This window comes from Budorcas taxicolor, chromosome 16 (assembly GCF_023091745.1).
Source record: "Budorcas taxicolor isolate Tak-1 chromosome 16, Takin1.1, whole genome shotgun sequence".
NCBI classification, from domain to species: domain Eukaryota; kingdom Metazoa; phylum Chordata; class Mammalia; order Artiodactyla; family Bovidae; genus Budorcas; species Budorcas taxicolor.
In genome coordinates this window covers 67,758,861-67,786,306 of record NC_068925.1, presented here as the reverse complement: position 1 = coordinate 67,786,306, position 27,446 = coordinate 67,758,861, and the positions used below count along the sequence as shown (strand labels likewise).

Sequence of the window (27,446 nt, the reverse complement as noted above, 5' to 3'; positions counted from 1 at the left end):
TAGTCTCCAAATCCTCCAGACTTTATACATAGCTGCTCTCTCTGAAACCATTTTACACCATGAGAATGCGTACTACACCTATTTTAAAACTGAATCCTTAAAGACTAACATATAGGAGATAGGCCTCAGCATTGGTGAATGAATAAACGAGTGAAGAGAATACAGCAAGAAATTAAGATATAAGTAAGAGAATTGAGCACCAAAGAATTGATAGTTTTGAACTGTGGTGTTGGAGAAGACTCCTGAGAGTCCCTTGGACTGCAAGGAGATCCAACCAGTCCATTCTAAAGGAGATCAGTCCTGAGTGTTCATTGGAGGGACTGATGTTGAAGCTGAAACTCCAATACTTTGGCCACCTGATGCAGAGAGCTGACTTATTTGAAAAAACCCTGATGCTGGGAAAGATTAAGGGCCGGAGGAGAAGGGGACGACACAGGATGAGATGGTTGGATGGCATCACTGACTCGACGGACATGGGTTTGGGTGGACTCCGGTAGTTGGTGATGGACAGGGAGGTCAGGCGTGCTGCGGTTCATGGGGTCGCAAAGAGTCGGGCACGACTGAGGGACTGGACTGAACTGAACTGAACTAAGAGACTGACAGAGAGACAAGTAAAACTACCCTATGGCCACAGACTACATGAAACATCAGGTGAAGAAACGATGTGCTGACTGGGAAAGCTAGTGTGAAAACAGAATGGAAAGCATTTTAATAACTGACTGCAAGTCAGGAAGGGAAGGTGGCAAAGACGACTCACGCCATTTGGACTGGGATGAATACAAGAAGGGTGGTAATATCAAGAGCAAAGGGGAGCTCTAAAAATGAGCATGTCAAATGCACAGAGGAGCCTGGAGGGTACAGTCCAAAGGTTGTGAAAAGCTGGACATGAGCAGCAGCAGCAGCAATGGATTTATAATATAAATCTAGACAGAGAGAAACGCCATAAGAAATTAAGTAGGATAAGGGGAACTAGAACAGAAAATGAAAAGTGCCATTTTAAATAATACTTCCAGGAAAAAGAGACATGTAAGTAAGGATCTAAATGAACTGAGGAAAGAAGAGAAACAACAGAGAAAGGAAGAAAAGCCTAAGTTATAATATCAAGAGAAAGGGTATACTCAGAAGCTAGCCAAGGTTGAAAGATACATTTAGAATAAGAGAGGAAGATGTACCAGCAAAGGAGGCAGAGAAGCAATGGAGATCTACTGCAAAAGAACATCAACCATATTAGGGATTTTCAGGGAAAGGGGGTTTCCAAAAAAAAAAAAAAAAAGCTAAATGGTCTTCAGTGTCACCTTTTACTAAGAAGAATCAACACTGAGGTTAGTCTTTGATTACATGAATAGTTCTAACTGGGTGGAGAGAGTGAAAATTAAAATGCCAGAATAAATATGTATGAGGGGATGAAGTAATTACCATTCAACGAATCTGGTGAAGAAGAAAGAAGCAAAATTTGGAAGGTGGAGTTTGGTTTTTGACTTTGCTTTTGGATGAGTGAGACTTGCCCTATGTCCTCCCAGATTCCAGAATCTTGTATATTGAGACACTGGGTCTGTGTGTGCTTCATCCTTTCATTGCAGTGTAGAGCCTTGCTATAAACCTGATCTCTAAGTATATGCAGTGTATTTGATTTTTTAACTGAAAATGCTTTCACTGTTTTTATTTTATTTTAAAAGTAATATATTCATTATTGTGAGGCTTCCCAGGTGGTGCTAGAGGTGAAGAACCCACTAACCAATGCAGGAGACTTAGGAGCCTGGCAGGCTACCGTCCATAGGGTTGCGAAGAGTTGGACACAACTGAAGCAACTTAGCATGCATGCACATTCATTATTTTAAAAATTTTATAAAAGTACATAAAATAAAAATTATTAAAATTACCTGTACAGTAATTGTATCAGCATATTTGGGTACAATCTTTCCAATTTTTTTAGAAATATGCATATATATGCAAATGATTAATGTTTTTTTAAAACTGAAGTCTTACTAGATATAGAATTTCAATAAACACCCTTTGAAGGAACACTAATTTTAATTATTACTTTACTAATTTGTTAAATTTTAAAATTCATTGTCAAATTATTGAGACAATATATTAATTTAATAAATATTATTTGAATGGATAATGGGCAAATTTTCACAAATGGGTTACTAATTATGATGACTTTCTTCCTATTCCCAGAAGAAATTAATATTGAAATTTTAAATGGTTTTAACAAGACCATGTGTTTTTTCATAAGTTCATAATTTTAAAATTTAATACAATATTCAAAAAATGGTATTTTTAAAGTAAATGATCTGTGTCTATTGAAAATTATAATTAAGAATTCTGAAAATCTTCTTTTTCTTTCTCTTCATTCATTCACACCAAAGTTGTTTAAATTATATGGTAAAAGACCTTAAAGTACATTTTTCTTTTGGGGTCTTTGGCAAAAAAGAAAAGAGCCATTTGTAATTTTTGTCATAAAGCCAAAACATGTACAAAATGTTACAGGGGAGCTATCAAAAGTAGCTCATACCATCTCTCAAAATACTTTGCTTTTATAACCCTATTACAGCTGGTTCATTCCAGGAATGCATAAGGAAACCTGGAAAATATATGAAGCATAGACTGTTTCCATTTATTTACTCTAAATCGCAAGGAAATTTCTTATGTAAAACTACCCTTACTTTGACTCTTAACTCTTTCATCCCCCCTTTGCCACTGCAGAAATAGAAGCAAAAAATTAAGACTGTCCCTGATGAATGTTTCTAATTTCTGCTGAAACAAATGCAAATAAGGATAAATCATGATATGTATTTGGCATTTACCTACATTTGCAACCTAGTATCTTCATGGAATTGCCTATCACTTCCCTAAATAATCCTACTGTTTTCAATGCTGTCTGTTGGTTCATTATACAGAAATATTAGAAATAAAATCATGGGTTTTCTTCACTCTTTGTATTCCGTACATGTATTCAATTCATGAAATCCCTTCCACTCAGTTCAGTTCAGTTGCTCAGTCGTGTCCGACTCTTTGCGATCCCATGAATCGCAGCACGCCAGGCCTCCCTGTCCATCACCAACTCCCGGAGTTCACTCAGACTATGTCCATCGAGTCCGTGATGCCATCCAGCCATCTCATCCTCGGTCGTCCCCTTCTCCTCCTGCCCCCAATCCCTCCCAGCATCAAAGTCTTTTCCAATGAGTCAACTCTTCGCATGAGGTGGCCAAAGTACTGGAGTTTCAGCTTCAGCATCATTTCTTACAAACAAATCCCAGGGTTGATCTCCTTCAGAACGGACTGGTTGGATCTCCTTGCACTCTAAGGGATTCTCAAGAGTCTTCTCCAACACCACAGTTCAAAAGCATCAATTCTTCGGCACTCAGCCTTCTTCACAGTCCAACTCTCACATCCATACATGACCACTGGAAAAACCATAGCCTTGACTAGACAGACCTTAGTCGGCAAAGTAATGTCTCTGCTTTTGAATATGCCCTTTAGGTTGGTCATAACTTTTCTTCCAAGGAGTAAGCCTCTTTTAATTTCATGGCTGCAGTCACCATCTGCAGTGATTTTGGAGCCCAAAAAAATAAAGTCTGACTCTGTTTCCACTGTTTCCCCATCTATTTCCCATGAAGTGATGGGATTGGATGCCATGATCTTCGTTTTCTGAATGTTGAGCTTGAAGCCAACTTTTTCACTCTCCTCTTTCACTTTCATCAAGAGGCTTTTGAGTTCCTCTTCACTTTATGCCCTAAGGGTGGTGTCATCTGCTTATCTGAGGTTATTGATATTTCTCCCGGCAATCTTGATTCCAGCTTGTGTTTCTTCCAGTCCAACATTTCTCTTGATGTACTCTGCATATAAGTTAAATAAGCAGGGTGACAATATACAGCCTTGACATACTCCTTTTCCTATTTGGAACCAGTCTGTTGTTCCATGCCCAGTTCTAACTGTTGCTTCCTGACCTGCATACAGGTTTCTCAAGAGGCAGGTGAGGTGGTCTGGTATTCCCATCACTTTCAGAATTTTCCACAGTTTATTGTGATCCACACAGTCAAAGGCTTTGGCATAGTCAATAAAGCAGAAGTAGATGTTTTTCTGGAACTCTCTTGCTTTTTCCATGATCTAGCGGATGTTGCCAATTTGATCTCTGGTTCCTCTGCCTTTTCTAAAACCAGTTGAACATCCCTTAAACTGCCTTTTAAAGAAACAAAATCATATGCTTTCTCCAGAGGTATTAAACCACTTTTAAGTGATACAATTATTTCTGCCAAAAGTACTCACCAACTCTTTCCTTGCAACATGTATCTAAACATGTGTTTCATATAAAAGTTATGATTTTTTTTCAAATAAATAGTAATCATACGAAAGGACTTCTGGATAGGCAATTAACAAAAGAAAATTAGAAAATTATATAAACTCTTCTATGTTTAGAGATTAATGATGTCCAATTACCTCGGGCCAAACTATTTAATTACAATTATTAAAGATAACTACTAACAGTACCTCTTGATCTGGAGGCAGTGTGTAGTAACCAGATCTTTTTATCCCCCACTTCTATGATAAACAAAAGACTGAGGTTTGGTATCCTGGGCATGCAGATGTCTTGGCCAGATGGAGCAACTGGCCTAGACATTCAGAAGCTTTTTAGGTAAGAAGGGACTAAGATTCCAAAATTCTTCCAAGATGCAAAATTAGGTCCTTTTCAAAATAATTAAGACACATGACCTCACTAAATTTTCACCAAAAAAAGTCTTACTGTCTTTAATGATTCCTAGATTGGACAATTAAATGTAATTGGCTTTCTTTTTTCCCATTTGTTTTCACTAAACTATAGTTGATTTACAATGTTGGGTTAGTTTAAGGTATAAAACTTAGTATGTACATGTATATGTATATGTGTGCCTACTAAGTCACTTCAGTCATGTCCAACTCCTTGTGACCCCAGGGACTGTAGCGCTCCAGGCTCCTCTCTCCATGGGATTCTCCAGTCAAGAATACTGAAGTGGGCCCTTCACCAGGGATATATGTGTGTGTGTTTGTATATATATACACACACATGTATATGAAAAGAAAGTGAAAGAAAGTGTTAGCCGCTCAGTCGTGTCTGACACTTTATGACCCCAGGACTGCAGCCTACCAGGCTCCTCTGTCCATGGCATTCTCCAGGCAAGAATACTACAGTGGGTTGCCATTCTCTTCTCCAGGGGATCTTCCCAACCCAGGGATCAAAGTCAGGTCTCCTACATTACATGCAGATTATTTACCAAGTGAGCCAGCAGGGAAGTCCCATATATGTGTGTATGTACATGTATATATACATAAATGTGTGTGTATACTTATATATATATATATTTACTTTTTCAGATTCTTTTCCATTATAGGTTATTACAAGATATTATAGTTCCCTGTGCTACAGAGTAAATCCTTATTGCTTTATAACTGCTTTCTTAACAATAATATAAATCTTTATAAAATACAGTATTTTTTGAAACAACAGGCATATAACCTCTTAAATGTGTTAGTTCTCTTGTTCTTTCTGAAATAAGATCAGATATACTCTGACATATCTATTTTATGTGTGTACATAGATAATGATGGAGAAAGTGTACCTACTATGTTAACATAGACATATGCTTTCTCTATAAACAAAAAACTCTAAAAGGAACATTTAACTTTTAAATAGATAAAATATGAAAGGAAATATCCAAATTGTTGAGGCTCTATGAATATGGCTCAGTAGAATTTTATCTGCTTCAATTATTTTCTTCATATTTTCTTGTGTTCCTTTGTGGTTCCCAGTTGAAACTCTTCAAGAGATCAAGATCAGTGATTTCAGAGGCTAATTAGTTGTCTCAGTTTTAAATATCAAGCATTTGGGACATTTTTTTCTCCCAACTTAAATCTTTAACTCCCATCAAGTTTTCTAAATGGAGAAAACAGATCGTATCTTTCAAGTCAGTGCAGATTTGAATAAATTTTTCAAAGACTGAGATTGACACTATAACTTTCTGACAGGTAAGACTCCTACAAACCTAGAATGAGATATGCAAGTAACTGATTAAATTAAAGACATCTCAGTCAAGATCAATATTTTACTTCAGCTTCTAATCAAAATGGAGAAGAAAATGGCAACCCACTCCAATATTCTTACCTGGAAAATCCCATGGACAGAGGAGCCTGGTGAGATATTGTCCAGGGGGATACAAAAAGTCAGACACAACTGAACAACTGAACAAACATCAAAATAGAATCCGTTACATTGTTCACCTGAAACTATCAAAACACTGTTAACTGGCAATACCCCAATAAAAAACAAAAAGCATTTAAAAAATCTGCAATGCACATTAAAAAAAAGAATCAGTTAAGTAAACAAGTTTATTTCTTTTTCTCCTTATTTTCATCTTGTTAAATACATATAATCTATTAGCTAACATTTGCCCTTAATTTTTTTTTTCTTTAAGGAATGTTCTTTCAGGCATTTATAACAGCTTCTTTTCTCCTTTCTCTTTGCTTTTTTGGTATTTTACAAAGAAAATTCAGTGAGTGGTATCCATTCGTTTTCTGAGTTTTGTAGACAAGTAATGCCAGAGATGACATATCATGACCGTCTTTACATTTCATAGCCAGAGATTTTTGTTTCATGGGTATGACTCCCGTGGCCCTTATAGAAAGTACTGCCACAGTTTGTAACTAGTGCTTCAAACAGTTCCCAGAGCCAACATGGAAAATGAAACCATGAAATGCAAGGTGGAATTCTCATTTTCCTTACAGAGCATATCTTTTAAATACTCCCTATTCCCCAGTATTTCACATTGGAGAAGGGCTCTTTCTGACTTATGGTATATTTTGCCTAAATAAGATTCTATTGAGAACGGTCATCTTTTTCCTCCCACATGCAAGAAATATGTACTATGCATACTTTAAATGCCATCTTGAAAAACTGTTCCCATTCTCAGAGGCCTGTGAGCAATAAGTAGTTTTTTAAACAATAAATTATGTTATATTCTGGGTTTTTTTTATAAACAACTGAAACCAAAAAGTACACATGGCTTCATTTAACCATCTTGGTGACCTGTAAAGCACTCCCAGGTGCCCTGGAGAGATAAGACAGTGACAGGAGTGTGTGTATCCAGCACACACTTATGACAACATGTCAATCAGCATAATAATAAAGGAAGAAAGCATTCCATTGGAACTAAAGTATGTATTCCTTTTTTGGTATTTTTGTGGATGTAGAGATATCCATATTATTTTAAAATATGAGCTCTGAGCTCTCCACTTCATTTTCAACACTTAATTAGGTGAATTCAAAGAAGGGATAAGTGGAAACACTTATGTATTCTTTTCACACATTTCCAGAAGCTTTCTAGATGTTATAACTGTCTCATACATTTTCAAATTTCAGAGGAAACACAGTAATCTGTACCTACTTATTTTTAAGGTCAGCAAGGTTATGTTTTTGAAATAATGACTGGAGTGAAACTTGAAACAGAGGAAAAGAAAATGGCAGATACCTCATTTTGGAGCACTAACTGTTCAAAACCCTGGGTTTCAGAGTCTCATCATTAAGTCCATACACGGAAAGCTCTCATTCTGAATTCTAATCACAAGTAGCCTTTAGCAATATTGCAGGAAGGGTCTGTGCTGAATTTATCCTCCAGCAAAAGCTTACAGCTTTTCTAATATCAACACTGACCTCAATGAAAAGGAGTATAAAATTCACAAGAGAAATATATCCAGTAATTTCTAATCAGTGAGGCTCTTGGTTGCCAGGTTGTTCATATTTTTCACCTGATTAGTTGCCAACTGCCACGTCATTTTCTTGGGTTTCAGTTACTGCCTCTGAAATATCTAGTAAATGCAACTCTTCCCTTCCCAGTGGAAACACGTAAAGATGCTTTCTTTAGAGTCTCAATACATGTTACATACAGAAAGATTATCATCTGTTCTGTCTTCCTCCAGAACTCCATGAACCTGTCTGCTCCTCAGCTCCAGGACACTTCTCCACCTAATCACCTACCCCTGCTTCCTTCCATGCAGGGCATCCAGGGACTCTTCCTATGTTCCTCTCTTCTCTGCAGCTGCAACTACACAGGCTGACTCCAGGTAGACTCTCGAGCAAGTGGGATTTATTCTCTTCGGAGCTTCCTGACAGTGCTTATCATGTTATTATTATCGCTAGTGTTTTATAGGTTACAAATATGGTTAAATGAGGCCATGGGTTCATTGGGGGGGGGGGGGGGGGCAAAAAATAACACAACTTACTGTTTAAACATTTTTCTAATGCCCATAGATCTCTGACGTTTAAAGGAATGCACTCAGCATAGTGCCTGGAATATAATAAGCACTCTCTAGGGGTGACCTATATTATTATGACTATAATTGATATTATTATTATTCCCACAATAAGCAGTTAAACCCTTTACCTTTAAATGGTTTTACTGCGATGTGAAAATAAGAAAATATGACAAATACAGGGCAATTGTAAATATTTGAGAATCTCATAAAGCCTTTATTTACTAGCCTGAGTTCATTCTCCCTTATGTATTTATTTGTAAAGGTGGGGTTCACCAAAATACCCCACAGAAGAAGGACATCCCAAGGACCTATAATAAAAGTAAAATCAGAGGTTCTCTCTGGCGTAGGAGGACCTCCAGACTCACTGATTTCCATTTTCCTGGGACTCTATTTGGCTTATTATATGTGTCCCTTATTTTATTTAAGCTTCACGGCAGTCCTGTGAGTTAATTACTATGCCTGTTATCACATGAAGAAAGTCTCAGAGAAGTTACAGAAAGTTTCCAACTAGCTAAAGGCAGAGTACTCATTTAAATCCAGATCTCCTGGATCCTAAAGCCCCATCATAGCATGCTGCCTTTGGTTATCTCAACACAGATGGACGCTAAATACATGTTTGTTTTTGGAAAAAATGTTAAAATGTTGCTGGAATATTTTGACTAAAATATATCACTAAATAAAAATAATAAGTTAGTATTTATTGGTATGGTCTTCTTAGCAGCAGCAGCAAACACAATAACTTTGAGATAGGTACTATCATTCTCCTCTTTTTCAAATGAGGAAACTGAAAGAGAAAGACTGTGTAACTTAGGTAACATCCCCTGGCTGGGATATGGGTCATGGTCCCAGGGCCTGGAGTCTTTACTGCAGAGTTCTGCTTATGCTGGATACTTTGATTTTGCCCCTCCAGATCAATTCTCTGCCCTTCTCCATTAGGCTCTGCATCCAGGGATGCTGACCTTTAACAACTGCTTCACTAGGGGCTCCATGGTCTCCCAGCTTCCAGTTAGACTGGGTGAAATGAAAAGCGTGAAGGATTCTCCAGGCTTTATCCTCCACGGCTGCAGTTTGCCTGTCAGAGGATCTCAACTTTGATCTCCCTGGGCGCTGGTCCAAGCTCTCTCCTTTATTGTTGCTGGACTCTCAATGCTTCACCATTGCCTGTTGGCTGCGCTTAGCCCTGCCCACACCTTGGTAGTCTGTTATTCACTAAACTTTCTTTTGTCCCTGCTGAGTGAGCCATCTCTTTTCTGCTCAGATAATTACTGATAATCTGCTTCTTTAATCATTCTTAGAGTAAAAATTCTGGGATGACTTCCCTCTCTCCTTGCTGCTGTAATAAAGTTGATGGTAAATTCCCAGAGCACGTTGGCTTCAGCAGTGGCTGGGACAGTCTTGCCTACAAGGCAGGAGAACTTAGAACTGAGATTCCAAACACCTTGGACTTTTACCACCCTGCCACTTATTCAAAGAAAAGTAGACAGCATTTTCAGTGCCTTTCCAATCCCTTCTAAAGTAGAGGGTAGTCAGTTTAGATCAGATGCCCAAGTCTATTATGCTGGGTACTATTTGAGGAGGGTGAAAAATCTGGCTTAAAACTCAACATTCAAAAAACAAAGATCATGGCATCTGGTCCCATCACTTCATGGCAAATACATGGGGAAACAATGGGAACAGTGACAGACTTTATTTTCTTGGGCTCCAAAATCACTGTGGATGGTGACTGCAGCCATGAAAGTAAAAGACACTTGCTCCTTGGAAGAAAAGCAATGACCAACCTAGGCAGCATATTAAAAAGCAGAGACATTACTTTACCAACAAACTTCTATATAGTCAAAGCTATGATTTTTCCAATTGTCATGTAAGGATGTGAAAGCTGGACCATAAAGAAGGCTGTGCACTGAAGAATTCAATCTTTTGAACTGGCTTTTGGACAAGACTCTTGAGAGTCCCTTGAACTGCAAGGAGATCAAACCAGTCAATTCTAAAGAAAATCAGTCCTGAATATTCAGACTGATGCTGAAGTTCCAATACTTTGGCCACCTGATGCAGAGAGCCTACTATTGGAAAAAGATCCTGATGCTGGGGAAGACTGAAGGCAGGAGAAGGGGATGAGAGAGGACAAGATGGTTGGATGGCATCACCGACTCAATGGACGTGAGTTTGAGCAAACGCTAGGAGTTGGTGATAGACAGGGAAGCCTGGCATGCTGCAGTCCATGGGGTCACAAAGAGTTGGACACAACTGAGTGACTGAATGACAACAACTATTGAAATTTCCCTATTTGCTTAATCTCATGTGGCTCTATCCTATCTTCAATGAAGAAACTTCAAAGATCTTCCTTTCCCAGTGTTCAGTGTGCTGACTAGCATCAGGTAGCTCAACATGTGCTGAACAAATGAATCAGGATGGAATATCTGATGCGTCACTTTACTGTTGAAACTGCATCATCTGATAAAAACAAAAGAGGAAATCAGAACCAAGATTCACCACGGTTATGGGTGCAGTTACATGATAAAGAATGCCTACGTTCTGACATTTACAGTCAGCAGTAGTTTAACCCTGAACAAGATGGTCTGCCTCCCTATGCCTCTTCTCCTCCTCTGTGAAATAGAGGTGATGTTCATGGTCTCTTTTTTTCAGACTTACTTTTATTGAAGGATAATTGCTTTACAGAATTTTGCTGTTTTCTGTCAAACCTCAATCTCAGTCAGCCATAGATATACATATATTCCCTCCCTTTTGAGCTTCCCTCCCATCTCCTGCCCCATCCCACCCCTCTAGGTTGATACAGAGGCTCTGTTTCATGGTGTCTTTCTTATAGGCAGTAGTAAGGATTAAGTGAAATGAAACGAAGTAAAATAAAATTCAGCTCTTGCTTAGAGGCCATAGCAAGCACCCAATCATTCTGATCTGGTATCATTTTCTTAATCACACAGCATATTTTCTTACGCTTAGACCAAAGAAAGGAGTTACAGGAGGCTTTCATGACTGAAAGAAAATCAAGAGGAATATGTCTATGCCAAACAGAGTAGCACAGGGCACCACTCCAGAAGAAAGCCCTGGGTATTAAAAAGGAATGTTGGAATTAAAACATCCTACACAGACAACCTGCAAGTTATATGATAGGATAGTCATTAAGATATATTCTCATGGGACTTCTAAATATCATCATTGACCTCTTTCAAAAATGTAAAGTTCCTGACAATTATTTATTTAATAAAATTTATTTCTGCTATAACATTGTCAGCTAGCCAGCATTACTTAGGAGTGGGGAATAAAAGCAATCTACAAGTGTGGGATGTAGAGGGAGAGGGTTTGGGGTGGGGGTTGGAACGGAGATATTTGAAGACATCAGCTGGAAGAGGCGGAGGGAAAGGACTGGGAAACAGAACAAGTGAATTACCCACTGGATGATGGATCTTTTGTGTTAGGTTCTTGGACACAAGAATATAACATCTGTGGGTAACTCTGAGATTTCAAACTTGGACTTAAACCTAGGAAGCATTAATTGGATCACTGACAATCACCCAGTTTACAAAGAAATGAAAGACTCAGACTGTTCAGTTCCTTCACTGTCTTCAAAGGTGAATTAAGTACATCTTTGAGATGTGTCTTAACTTGTATTGCCAAAGAGTAATACCACACAATGATTTATATACCCCTGATGCTCAGCCAAATACTTCCTTTTCTTTGGTTTCTCTTTTATGTTAAATAAAGATGAAAGATACCTAGATCTTCTCCAAAAAAATGAACAGGAAGAGAGAAAAAAACTTCAAGTAATCTCGAGAGAGTTGACACAAAATATAACCTGCTCATTTAGGAAACTGATGAAATGGGTTAGGAGGATAAAGCATAATACTCAACAGATTCCTTTGGAAACAAAAGATGAAAAAAATCACTCTATTAAAATGAAAGGACTCAGTATGTGTATGACTTCACCAGAGTTCTTATACCTATTAAGTGTGCAGACATCGTTATAGCATCTAAGTTCCTTAGAGTTTAGAATATTTACATAATAGGAGAATCTGGAACAATTAGAAAAGGGAAACGGTTAAATTATATGCTAAAATTTTCACCAATCCAATTTTAACATTGTCATTCTGCTTTTTGTTTAAAAAAAATCATTTACTTTGGTGGCTTTAAGGAATATATGGCTTATGGGGCTCCAGAAACCCCTTCAGAATATCTCTTTTACACACATCAAAAAAAGAACCATCTCTCCAGCCTCTTCCCAGACTGTCCCACTCAAACTTATTTCCCAGCAACAACAACGAACCATCTGGTTTCTAACAAACACAGTGGCACAATTTCCCTACTTTGAAAGCAAAATAACAACACTATAAGGATTAAAGCAATACTAGTTAACATTTATTAGGCACTTACCCTATATTGGAACTTGGGAGGAACATTTCATATGCATTATCTCATTTAATATGATAACAACTTCCTGAAATGTATAATTCTACTATCCCCATTTTACATTTACATATCCCCATTTATCCTTTCTTTTACAAAGAAACTGGGACTTACAGAGACCATGTCACCAAAAAATACAGAATTCTTATCAGTTAGGAAGACTTCCTTGATAGCTCAGTTGGTAAAGAATCTGCCTGCAATGCAGGAGACTCCAGTTCAATTCCTGGGTCAGGAAGATCCGCAGGAGAAGGAATAGGCTACCCACTCCAGCATTCTGGCCTGGAGTCACAAAGAGTTGGACATGACTGAATGACTTTCACTTTCACTTTTCACTTTTATAAGTTAGGATGCGTTTATTAGTAAGGTACCGTAATGTTCAACTCTAATTGTCTTAAACAAAAACATTACTTCCCTAATTCTTGGGCTTAGAGGTAGGATGGTCTGAATGTTGACTTAATCCAAAGGCTCTGGACTTCCTTAGCTCTTTAATCCCCCTCATATTTATTTCAAGCTCGGACTTGTATGAAGATGCCTGCACCAAACTTGGGATTTACATCCATGCAGGACAATATCCAGAAAATATCTTTTCCAAGAGACCCTTAGCTAAGTCTCTTTTGAGATTTAATGACCTTTCATGAACCACCTGAAAGGGGGATTGGAATTGCTACGGTTGACATAAACATTAAAGTCCATTCCTGTTGGCATCAAACTCTAGCTTATAAAAATGGGCAGTTTTAGTAATGCTTTTTCTAGTCCTCTTCTGCCTAGCTGAACTTAGAGATCAGAGTATCAACTGATGCTCTAGGAGAAAAAGACTATTAACATAGCAGTGGGTTAAATTTCTGTGATATATCTACATCCAGACAATTTTCTGTAATTTATACCAAAATTTTTAAACTGTTATTCCTATAAATTATTTGGTAATTTGGACCATAAAGAAGGCTGAGTGCAGAAGTATTGATGCTTTTGAAATGTGGTGTTGGAGAAGACTCTTGAGAGTCCTTTGGATTGCAAGATCAAATCCTAAAGGAAATCAGTCGTGAATATTCATTGGAAGGACTGATGCTGAAGCTGAAGCTCCAATACTTTGGCCACCTGATGTGAAGAACTGACTCACTGGAAAGGACCCTGATGCTGGGAAAGATTGAAAGCACAAGGGGAAGAGGGCAACAGAGGATGAGATGGTTGGATGGCATCACCAACTCAATGGACATGAGTTTGAGCAAACACCAGGAGATAGTGAAGGACAGGGAAGACTGGTGTGCTGCAGTCCATGGGGTCACAAAGAGTTGGACACAACTGAGTGACTGAACAACAAAATTCTTTCTTAGGACTACGCATCACCCCATTTGTTTAATAAGAAAGTCTGTACCTCTGTAGGGCTTATAATCTTCATTTAAGACAACAGTTTTTTCAATTTTTCATAAATCAATTTTCTCTGAGTGTATGAATATAAATTATCACACTAATGGGACAGACAAGGTTATAGTCTAGCTCTGGGACCCAATCCTAATAATGTCCTATGTTTGTCATCATTTAATCACTAAATCATGTCTGACTCTTTATGACCCCATCTTTTGTATTTTGTAGCTCGCCAGGCTCTTCTGTCCATGGGATTTCCTAAGAAGATTCTGGAGTGGGTTGCCGTTTTCTTCCAAAGGATCTTCCGGACCCAGGGGTCGAACCTGTGTCTCCTATACTGGCAGGTGGATGTTTTACCACTGAGCCACAAGGGAAACCCAACAATAAAGTTCTAAGGTTCTCCCTAGAAGTTTCAGTTCAGTCGCTCATTTGTGTCCGACTCTTTGTGATCTCATGGACTGCAGACCCGCCAGGTCTCCCTGTCCATCACCAACTCCTGGAGTTTACTCAAACTCATGTCCATTGAGTTGGTGATGCCATCCAACCATCTCATCCTCTGTCATCCCCTTCTCCCGCCTTCAAACTTTCCCAGCATCAGGGTCTTTTCAAATGAGTCAGTTCTTTGCATCAGATGGCCAAAGTATTGGAGTTTCAACTTCAACATCAGTCCTTCCAATCAATATTCAGGACTGATCTCCTTTAGGATGGACTGGTTGGATCTCCTTGCTGTCCAAGGGACTCTCAAGAGTCTTCTCCAACACCACATTTCAAAAGCATCAATTCTTCGGTGCTGAGCTTTCTTTATACTCCAACTCATATCCATACACGACTACTGGAAAAATCATAGCCTTGACTAGACAGACCTTTGTTGGCAAAGGTCTAGAAGTTTATCCAATTTGTTTTGAGAATCTCCAAGTTACGCCTGCAGGTTCAGTCAGCTGCTCTTTCAAATGCACTAGGTGCCCGCTGACCGTGGCCATGACTCTTCTCACCTCTTCTCTTCTGCAGTACCTTCTGCTGGGAACCACCCTGTCCTCTGGGCATGGTATACTCTGTTGCTATCAATGCCCCAGCTGTCTGCACTGAATGCCACTACCACTCCCCCAAAAGCTGCATAACCCCCTAAGTGGGTGGTATCCTCACTGATAAAAGAGAGAGTGATGCTCTTCTCCACTATGACCTACTTCATGCTAATGCTATTGACTGTACCTCAGAGTCTCACATAATCCCAGGTTAAAAACAACTCCAAATGTTGCCATTCCCATCATTAAGGGCAAGCACACGGTTAAGGGACAAGACACCTAGTTCCAGAGAGAGACACCTTGCACTCTTCTCCAACTTCAGGCTCCCAAACTCTCATGCAGATGTTTATTCAAATAACTGTTAAGGTCTCCCCCTGTAGTTGTCAGACCTGCCCAGGCACTTCTGAATTGCTACAGTGGACACGGAGGGACACGTCCCTCATAGCGTCCCTCAAAGCTCAGGGATGCTTTCCTCATAGCTCAGTCAGTAAAGGAAACCTGGGTTCAATTCCTGGGTCGGGAAGATCCCCTGGAGAAGGAAATGGCAACCCGCTCCAGTATTCTTGCCTGGACAATCCCATGACAGAAGAGCCTAGCAGGCTACAGTCCATGGGGTTGCAGAGTCAGACATGACTTAGTAAACCACTACAATGGACACAATACAGACTCAAGTCATAGTTTCCTCCAAAGGCTGTTTCTTACAAGAAAATTTGTTTACACTAAAGTAATATTCTGTGTTTGTATATCATATATTAATAAAAAATATTTTAACTAAATTATTTATTCTAGAAACTTGCAATGTGCCATTAGTTCCTGCATGATCTAATAGGAACTCTTTAGTTATAAGAGAACATAGTAAACCATTTCTTTCAAGACAAGGAAGTCTCAAGAAATGAACAGAACTTGTTTATTGACTATATTCCCTGTGCTGTCCATTATATCCTTAAAACTTATTTATTTTATGCTTATTAGTTTGTACCTTTTAAATCCCTTCACCTATTTTGCCCTCTCCCCATCCATTCCCCTCTGGTAATCACAAATTTGTTCTCTGTGGGTCCGTTTCTGTTTTGTTACATCTGTCCGTTTATATTATTTTTTTTAGAGTCCACATATATGTAAAAATATATGGTATTTGTCTTTCTCTGTCTTATTTGACTAAGCATAATATGCTCCAGATATTTTATATATATCTGGAGCATATCTATATTATATATAGATATAGAGCATATCTATAGCCAAATTTTTATAAACATAAATTTATATATAATATATATTATATATATATGTAAAATCCTGTGTTACAAAGAAAAAAACCCATCTTTTTAGCTCATATCAGAAACTTAAGTGTTTACCACATATTAGATCACAAAAAAAGAGGAAAATAACACACACACATCCACAAGTATGTGTGTATATATACATATATGTGAGTATGTGTGTATATATCTGTGGATATATTTATTTATATATCTGTGGATATATTTATGTATGTGTGTTTATATAAACACATACAATACAGTTAATCATGCTGTTATTCTTCCATAGTTGAAAACTGTTCCTTAAGAAAAGTTTTAATACTAATTGTAGTAATGACAAACAAAGAAATAAAATTTGTATAGATACCCTGACCACATCAAATCAAACATGAATTATGCAAATATAATATCTTTTTTCTGGCATGTTCCTAGAAACTTACCTGGGAACCAAATAAGTAAACAAAATTTTATCATCACAGGTAGGGTCAAAGCAAGGTAACAGAAAGAGAGACTCATGACAATTATACATATCTCAAACACAATTTTAGAAACTACAAAGATTTTCTTAATATATACATTATAGACTATCATAAAAATTTTTAGATAATTATATAGTTATTGGGCAATAGTTTCTATTTTTTATTTTAGAGATCAAACTCCATCAGAATAACTAACTTCTTATATTCTAGTTTAGTGAACAAATGTAAAATGAGTCAAGGAAGAGTCAAATCAAGCCTCATTTTACGAGTTATCCAAAAGCTTTACATGAGAAATACAAGCTAACCCTACTAAACAATAAAAACTACAAAAATTTTCAAGTTCCACTAAATGAATTTTAAATAAATGTATACTCAAATCTAAATAATTTATCAGTATAGCATAATACCGTCTAGAAATTAATACCAGATAAACCTATGCTTCTGCACATCAGTTTAATGCCTTTATTAACTTGTGGCCCAGGGGGAAAAATCTTTTTGCTTGAATTGTTCTTGAAATCAAAACTGATACAATTAGGTTTGCCCAACTGATGTTGATAAGGTAGCGAATAATAAAATAGACCCACTTATTAAACTGACCTCATTCACTTGTTTTTTGTCGAGATGGAACACTTGACCAGAACTTGTAGAGGCAATTTCTTCATAGACTCTGTATCCAATATGGCTTCTGTCATCACAATCTCCAGTAAGCACAAATACCACCTACAGTTTAAAAAAAAAAAAAAAAAAAGATAATTTAAAGGATTTGGGGAAATCACCATATGGTTATCGAGCACTTACTGTATATTAACATACTGCCAGGCAAGTGGGGGGTGGAGGGGGGTGGGGGGGGTGTGTGTGTGTATCTTCCTGATTCACACAATTTACAGGCGATCTTGAAGTTAACCTTACAAAAGAGGTAAAGTTTACTTTGTCATCTTTGAATCAATCCTTGGAAATCTGACTTGTTTTGGCCACAGTTCAGTTCAGTTCAGTCGCTCAGTCGTGTCCGACTCTTTGCAACCCTATGAATCGCAGCACGCCAGGCCTCCCTGTCCAACACCAACTCCCGGAGTTCACCCAAACTCATGTGCATCGAGTCAGTGATCCCATCCAGCCATCTCATCCTCTGTCGTTCCCTTCTCCTCCTGCCCCCAAACCCTCCCAGCATCAGGGTCTTTTCCAATGAGTCAACTCTTCGCATGAGGTGGCCAAAGTATTGGAGTTTCAGCCTCAGCATCAGTACTTCCAATGAACACCCAGGACTGGTCTCCTTTAGGATGGACTGGTTGGATCTCCTCGCAGTTTTGGCCATAAGAACAAGGCAAAATGCACATTCTACTGGTTCCAAACTGACACTCAAGCTGCTGCTGCTGCTAAGTCACTTCAGTCGTGTCCGACTCTGTGCAGCTCCATAGACGGAAGCCCACCAGGCTCCCCCATCCCTGGGATTCTCCAGGCAAGAACAATGGAGTGGGTTGCCATTTAGTCCTTCAATGCATGAAAATGAAAAGTGAAAGTGAAGTCACTCAGTCGTGTCCGACTCGTAGCGACCCCATGGACTGCAGCCCACCAGGCTCCTCCATCCATGGGATTTTCCAGGCAAGAGTACTGGAGTGGGGTGCCATTGCCTTGTGTATTGCCACTTGATCTCTGAGCGTTTCTGCCTTTGTCATGACAAGATCATACCTAAACTAGATTACTGGTCTCAGAAATAGGTGGAGAAACTTGCAAGGAAGAGCCAAGTCACCCAGAGCTCAGCTGAGATAAGCCAAAACCAAATTATGCCTAGATACACAAGTGAGCAAGCAGAGGCTAGGGCAAGTGAGCCCGACAAACATGTGAGAAATACATGACTATTGTTTTAAGTCACTGAGAGTTAGAATAGCTTGTTACTCAGCAATAGCTAACTGATACAATGAGTAATTGACTCACACAAGATTTCACATAGGAGGTCACATTGGAAATACAGGCTTTTCTGTTAGGGCTGTGCTTTTGTCAGTTATGTGGATAAGACAATAACAAATATCTTAATTAAACCCTAATCATTTCTTTTCCATATTGTGAAACAATGCATTTATATTCTATGTACAAATATCACATATCTATTTACATTAAATCACACATACATACACATTAGAGCCCTTATATATGGATCCATAATTGTAGCTATTGATATTTGCCACACATGGGATAGTGAGAGGGGAGGCAATCTCTTACATGCTGTATTTCTTACAGCTGCGTTCAGATGGAAAATTGAGGGGTTGGGGGGTTGACTACTACTCACCTGTGACTGTTTCTGTTGGATAAGCTGAAGCACCTCATGAGTGAGTCGATAATCCTTGGATCGCGCATCAGTGAAAACATAGATGAAAGACCCAGGAAGGGAAATTTCCAAGGCAATTTTTATAGCTCCGATACTCATTTCTGGACAGTCGCCACCACCCTGTTGAGAAACAGTGAGAAAAATCCTATTATTTCACTGGCATAAAAGAGATAGTTATGACAAACTGCCTTAGAAGCTCAAGAAACAAGAAAGGTCTCTTCATTTCTATTTTCTGTCCGTTTGCCACTAGATTAACCACTTTGGTTACAAGGAGATGGAAAAGACATAAAGTGATGTGGAGACAAAAAAGAAAAAAAACTGTACTTTTGGATAAATAAAAAATTCACCCCAGATACACAAAATAGAAATTGTTACATACTTTGTAATTAAATATTGATCAACTCCCATTCTCATACATGACTATTTCATACATCTCCTCTTCTCTTATTCTGACTCTTATTTGATGAACTTCCCTCTGTTGTACTGGGAAGCTAGACGCAATCAATAGGGAACTGTCATAAACTCCCACTCCAACACCTATTAACCTACAGTAATAGTAGCCGCATGCCCTGCCTTCATGGTGAAGGAATCATTTCACTCACAGCTAAGGCTAACTTCTCACCTGTGCCTAATCAAGGACACAGTTCCTGTGATCATCCCTTCTCTCCATTCCATTGTCAAAATTTTTCTTTTTACTGGATCATTTTCACCAGCAAACAAACAGACTGGTTTATCTCCTATACCCCAAGTTTCTGCTCTGATGTGGCCAATTAGAGAAAACCTCCGTGACCACCTTATGTAAAGTACAGCCCCTTTGTAACTCTTCTCACTCTGCTTCATTTTTACTACTAACACATAGTCTCTGTGTTTTATTTGCTACTGTATTAGGCTCAAAATAGGCTTCTCAGATGGTGCTGGCAGTAAGGAATCCACCTGTCAATACTGGAGACGCAGGAGATGCAGTTTCAAACTCAGGGTTGGTAAGATCCCACGAAGAGGGCATGGCAACCTATTCCAGTATTCTTGCCTGGAAAATCCCATAGCCAGAGGAGACTGATGGGCTATTGTCCCTGGGGTTGCAAATAGTCAGACTCAACTGAGCACACGCTACTACTGGGCTCAATATATCGTCCTAAACAAAAACAGCCCTCGCCCTAAGAGGAATTCCTGCCACATATATTCCCTTCAAGGACATATGAATTTAAAGATAGAACTCAGCATGCTCTGTTTACGGTGTTATACATTATATTTTAAATTTAGGACTATATCCTACTTATATTATCATGTCATCAATGTTTTTTTCAAAATCCCAGCTTTTAATGATTGTGAAATATTCTGTCTACATCCCATAATTTAGTCAGGCATTTCTCTACTGTTGAACATTAATGTTCTTTCAAATCTTCCTCTATTTTAAAGATATAAATACAAATCTATCACAGTTTGATTATATCTATAATATATATTATATATTATAGTAATTTTATATTTTTTTTCCTCATGTTTCCTTAGCAGATATCCATAACTCAAGGAAATGAACTTTTAACCAGTATGTTTTGAGCAATGAGTAAGTGCTTAAACACCCTGCTAGGACTCAGGCACACAAACATGAAGAAGCCAAAGCATCTTGTACTTAAGCAGCTCATGCCTACAAAAGGCAATCAAATAAACAGCAGGGCAGCTTCGGAACATTTTGGGGTGGGAGGGCTTGTGATTCCACAGTCCACCAGAACCCAGTAAAAGTGAGCTTTTCCTTAAAATGAAAAGAATTACTTGATAAGGTTTTATTCTAAACTCTGGAAATTCTATTTGATTCTCCTACTGTGGCTTTCCCTAGAGTCCAGTCTCCAATTTTGATACAGATACACTGAGCACCAGAGGTCTCAACAGGGTCATACAAAACCAAGCATTAGAATTGTTCACCCTTTAGTCTGGACCACCTGAAGAATCTTTTCTTGCACTAGATCCCACTCAATGCTTTTAGCTTTTAAACATCATCAGTGGAATGAGTTGGAACCAAGCACCAACTGTTACAAATTACTTCTGAAACTGAGACACACTTAAAAATGTCACACATCAAAAATCACATCATTAAATAGTAGGGGGCTGGACGCTGTAGTGACTTTTGAGAAGATAACAACTATCAACTCCCAGAAATTTTATTGAGTTAGCAGGTCCTTCTATTTCTGCAGTAAATGTTTCCTATCCTCTGTTATTGATAATGCATTTTCACAACATCTAGTTTAACAAGTGATACTGTTCTCAAAAATTTGTATACATGTATCTTCAGACGGTACCTACGTCCCAAATTTGAATTTTCTATTTACAATTGCTTTTTAGATATCTACTTCTAGATGTTTTACAGGTATCTACAATTCAGTGCATCTACTATGGAACTCTTTATGTTTTCTTCAACCATATCGTCCGTATTTTGGGTATTGCCTGCCTAGAGGTTTAGTTCAAATCCTGAGTCACCTCTGACCCCTCCCCCGCCTTCCTTCACCTAATCAGTGGCCAAACCATTTTCCTTCTACATCCATTATGAATTTGTCCCCTCCCTTCCCCTTTACTTCCTACAATTCACTCTTCTTATCATTAATTGTATTACAAGTATAGCCTCCTATCTAATCTTCTGCTCTTCCGACCACCAAATTTTATATTTCCTGAAGTAAAGAGCTGCCTAGATCACATTCCTACTAAAATCTTTCATTAACTACTGTGTGGGATCAAATTCTCTCTCTAGCTTTCTATCTCCTGATGCTCCCTCTTCAAAACCTGCTTCCTTGGCAACTAGACTTACCACAATCATCATCGTGAAATGTAGAGAAATATTAAATCACTATATTTTGTAACAGGAATTGTGTCATAGATCAATTACATTTCAGAAACAAACTCATAGAAAAAGAAATCAGATTGTGGTTACTAGAGGCAGGGGGAGGGGAACATAACGAAGGTAGTCAAAAGGTACCACCTTGAAGTTATAACTAAAATAAGTACTAGGAATGTAGGTACAACATGGCAAATATAATCAACAGTGCTGTATGTTATATATGAAGGTTGTTGAGAGTAAACTTAGTTCTCATAACAGGGGAAAACAGTTTTTTATTTCTCTGGGTTTATATCGCTTTGTGACCTTTGCACAAAGAAATATAAAACTACAGATATTTCTCTGGGTTTCTATCTCTTTGTGACTCTTTGCAACCCCATGGAGGGCAGCCTGCCAGGCTCTTCTGTCCATAGAATTCTCCAGGCGAGAATACTGGAGTGAATTGCCATTCCCTTCTCCAGGGATTGAACCCAGGTCTCCTGCATTGCAGGCAGATTCTTTACCAATGAGTCACCAGGGGAGCCCCTATACAGTGCTGTATGTCATAATAATTATACCTCAATAAAAGTGGAGGAAAAAAATTGCTTCTTTTAATCTATTTTCTATTCTTTAATTATGCCCCTTGCTTCACACCTTAATTCCTTAAGTATTTTCACTTAAATACTCTTTCTACTGTTCCATCTCAACCATCAAACATTCCTCACTGATGTATGCATGTCTAAAATCTCCCATTTTCCATAAGCTCTTTGATGGTAGTAATGGTGTGCTAAATCTTGAGTCCTCAGATCATAGCATTTGCTGACATACAGTAATGGCTGAGTAAATATTTGTCAGATTGAACTATTTGCCTTCCAAGTTCGAGATAATATACCTTCCTCTCTTGAAAATGTTCTCTTTTCTCCCATTCAGATGTACTTCCTCACTTACTCTTCAGATGGACTCTAATTTGTTTTCTTTAATAATGTACCACATTTTCCATAGCAGAACAGTTATGGGGGGGGGGGGGGGGATTATCGCATATAGCAAATGTCCTTGAATGAGCATTTGTGTACTAGGAAAGTGGGAAATAGCTACTGGGCAGATTGGTAACTTTAGTATGTTGGCTAGGAATAATTTATACTTGTAGCCAACTTTGCATATGCTGCTAAGTCACTTCAGTCGTGTCCGACTCTGTGCAACCCCATAGATGGCAGCCCACCAGGCTCCCCCATCCTTGAGATTCTCCAGGCTTTGCATATAGGTAATGAATATCCTGGACCGCTCAAAAATTTATTAGATTCCTATTGCATTTTCAGGCTTCCCTGACAGCTCAGTTGGTAAAGAATCTGCCTGCAATGCAGGAGACCCCGGTTTAATACCTGGGTCAGAAAGATCCGCTGGAAAAGGGATAGGCTACCCACTCCAGTATTCTAGGGTGTCCCCTGTGGCTCAACTGGTAAAGAATCCATCTGCAATGCAGGAGACCTGGGTTCGATCCCTGGGTTGGGAAGATCCCCTGGAGAAGGGAACGGCTACCCACTCCAGTATACCCACTCCAGTAATCTGGTCTGGAGAATTCCATGGACTGTGTAGTCCATGGGGTCGCAAAGAGTCAGACATGACTGAACGACTTTCACTGTATTTTCACAAGCTTAAGCAAAAAAAAAAAGAAAGAAAGAAAGAAATTTCTCAGTTGTACTTGATATTGTGCACCTGAGTATAAATCACTATATAAATTATCCATTTCACAGCATTTGTTAAGTGGCCAAGTACACAACAATGCTGTGTGGTAAATAACTCTAGGAGAGATTATTATTATTATTATTTTTTGCTGTTATCTAGTATCAGTGGCCTTGGAGAAGTCATCTGTCAGCGGGCCAAAAATCAGAATAGCTAAGTCATCTCCAGAGACACATACTAGGAATGTCAAGAATGATGAAAATGCTGTCCAGTTATTGAGTGAAGAACAATCTCTGAGCCACCTGACTTGCATTCAAATTTATCCTAAGAGGACCTCAGGATGTTCATCCCTCAGCATCATCCAGGAGTAGACTCTAGAGACTACTAGAATCCTTGGAAGTTTGCCTATCTCATTGTACAAGCAGGTTCCTGAAAAGAAAAATAAGTTTCTTTTTTCCAAAAGAAGTTAAAATGTGACAGCTTTAGAAAAGCCTCTAATACTTGAGTCTAATTTTCTAATCATTTTAAATCATAAATAACCACTAATATCAGCTATAAATGGAAGACTTTGGTTCTGAGCTATCTATTATCATAACTTCTCTGGTGACTCAGATGGTAAAACATCTGCCTACATTGCAGGAAACCAGGGTTCAATCTCTGGGTCGGGAAGATCTCCTGGAGATGGAAATGGCAACCCACTGCAGTATTCTTGCCTGGAAAATCCCATGGGCGGAGGAACCTGGCAGGCTACAGTCCATGGGGTCGCAAGAGTTGGACATGACTGAGCAACTTCACTTTCACTTTCTTTTCATTATCATAACCACTAACCAGCTGTATGTAACTGAGCACTGAAAATACCGTTAATGAAACTAAGGAACTGAATGTTTCAATTAATTTAAATTTATAAACTGAAGAAGCATTAATTCTTTATCCTGATGAGATGGTAAAATGATAACATTTTAAATATAATAGATTACATAGATGATTAAAATTATTTTCAACTTTTTTAAATTACCTATGTGGCTCACATTCTGTTTTTGTTGGACAGCACTGTTTCAGAGTAATATGTTTGGTTTAGTTATGTAGGCTGCATTCTAGACTATTATTTGTAAGGTTGTTGCTTTGATCTAAAAGTCTTCCATGAGCTTTGCCTTTAAGAAAAAGTTCAGTTCAGTTCAGTTTAGTCGCTCAGTCATGTCTGACTCTTTGCGACCCCATGAATTGCAGCACGCCAGGCCTCCCTGTTGATCACCAGAAACAAAATTCAAGCTGCTTTAATTTACTAAGGGTTAGGAATCAAGCTAAAATCTACTCCAGAAATCTGTAAATCATTTGCTTCATTTAAAATATACGTGTTTTATATACACAAGGTTTATAACTAAAATTTGTATATATTTATATAAATGTATAAAATATCTCAGAAACTTAACTCACAGGATTGCTAACGCGGCTGCTGCTGCTAAGTCGCTTCAGTCGCGTCCGACTCTGTGCGACCCCACAGACTGCAGCCTATCAGGCTCCTCTGCCTGTTTCCCAAATAATTAACTGATCTTCTGATCATTAAATTTAGCTAAAAGGCAGATTTGTCAGAACAGGACTAGAGAGAACCACTGTCAAAATGTCCAAGGTCCATGCTTATAAATATGCCGCATAAGTCATATACTTAGGTTAATTTGTGTCAAACTCATGTACAAATTTTAAAATTAGGGTAATGGGATTGTGACTGAACTATAAAAACAAACTGTTTTAAGTTTCTACTTCCAAACTTGAAAGGTAGTCCTTTAAAAGTCTTAATGTTTTCTGTTTTTACCCGTATAACAAGTAAAAATCTAAAATAATATTCTACAAAACATTTACAATGGAGAAATTTAGAACTGATGAACCTAAACCTATGAAAAGTCTCATTAATTTAACCAGTGGATATCAACTCTGCACCAAGCACTGAGACAGCAGTGTCTCACACACTACGCTATTTACTTCCTACATCAATTTATGAAGTAGAGATCATTTCTAGCACATTCATTGACAGAGCACTAATTCTTAAAAACCCCTTTCCCAGAATCACACAACCAGTAACTAAAAGAACAGGGATTTGAACTCAATTTTGCCTGGCCTGAGAGTCTACGCAGACTCCACTAAAACATTTAATTTCCTTCATCAACTTCTGTGACTTCAAGTATCTTATCAGAGCAACTGAAAAAGCAGCAGAAGATTCGTGTTCTCCTGATGCCCACAAAATGTTGCACTTTCTTCTATTACAACATTCGCTGACTTGTATTTATAATTTATCTGCTTCCTCCCACTAGATCATTGTTTCATGGGGAACTCAGTATTCCATTGTTGCTTGATGAATGAGTGGATAAACAAATGAGTACTGGGTAAATGGGTGAATGAGACTGTATAAAGCAATCTTGACACAACCTATACATACATACTCGCTATATTCAAGTCTGAGCTTACCCAAGCGTGGACCATCTCAATTCAAGTAATAAAATTCCAGAGCTAAGTCTCCTAAGAATGCAAGTGCCAAAAGTTGCTCTTTAACAAAGCAATACATATATGAATATGCACTGTAGTTTGTAAAACTAACTCCCCTAAATCTACCTTCACCCCATTTTCTCTCTCTCCCCCTCCCCCCCCGCCATCCTCCACCACTTCCCAACATCATAAGGTCAAATTTTATATTTATATATAAAAACAAACTCAGCAATGTGTATGCATCACATATAAACCTGCATACATACATGAAAATGCAAGTTGTGATGGATATAAAGTTGCATAATGTGTTGAATTGCATAATTCCCTAAATATATGTAAGAAGGGCCTGACTCTGTTAAGGTTGTGTTTTTATTTAAACTCTGACACATAACTAATTTGTATTAGTAGGTTCATTCATCATTTTGTCTTTATAATTCTACTGATAGCTACAATTGATCACGTTGCCAAAGACACGAAGACAGAGAAAAAATCAGAAGCATGCGGCCTTTCACAGGAAACTGCTCGTGAGATTAAAGGGGGAAAGAAAACTGTAACTTCAGAAATACAGTGATAATTATGTTCAGAAAATAAATTCTTGTCAAAAAAGATTAAATAAAAATGAACGGAAATCCTATCAGTAAAGGGAGTAACAAAACAGATTACCATGCAGTCTTTTCTAAATACAAAACAGTGTGGAAGTAGTCCTGGAATAAACTCAACCTTTAAACCCTGACAGGAGTTAAAGAAAAATCAAGTCTCTGCCCAAAACCTAATGGGAAAATGCTCATCAAACAAAGGATCAGAGAAGGAAGATTAATCTCAAAGTGGGCCTTTGCCCATGCCTTATTATTTCTCTTCCAGACCATTTCAATTCTATTCTCATCATCTATTTTCAATGGATTAGTGTTTGTACCGATCGTTTTCCAGTTATGCCTAACTCTAAGCAACCAAAAAAATGAAACATTTTTGGCAGGTTCATTTCTGAGTCCAAAAGACTGCCCATTGGCATTACAACATTTACCCTTATTCTAACATGGCTACCATTTACTAAGCCTAGTTTCAGAGTGCAATTGTATTCCTCTCATATGGAACACCCGTGGTTTTGAATGTCTTATTTGTACAATTTTCCCTTTATGTATAAAATTTTGGAATGAAACTCCATTATAAACTGTACAAAAGTTTACAACCCTCAGTTCACTTTCTAAAAATACAGTTGTACGATTCTATAACCTAGAAAACAGAATGTACATGTGGAAGCCATTAAATTACATCGAATTTAATTTAAAGTTGCTTCCAACCAAGTATGAAATAAATCAGAATGACTGTAGAATCCTA

At 38.1% G+C, this 27,446-nt stretch overlaps 1 protein-coding gene across 1 annotated transcript in view; it reads right to left on the bottom strand.

Moving 5' to 3' along the window:
- HMCN1 (hemicentin 1) overlaps positions 1–27,446 on the bottom strand; it is a 537,345-nt gene that overhangs the window by 370,947 nt on the left and 138,952 nt on the right. Inside the window, exons 3-4 of the mRNA XM_052653879.1 lie at positions 19,112–19,270; positions 17,425–17,547 (exon numbers count right to left, since the gene is read on the bottom strand). Of these exons, the coding sequence (XP_052509839.1) occupies positions 17,425–17,547; positions 19,112–19,270 (282 nt within the window). The remainder of the gene's footprint in view (positions 1–17,424; positions 17,548–19,111; positions 19,271–27,446) is intronic.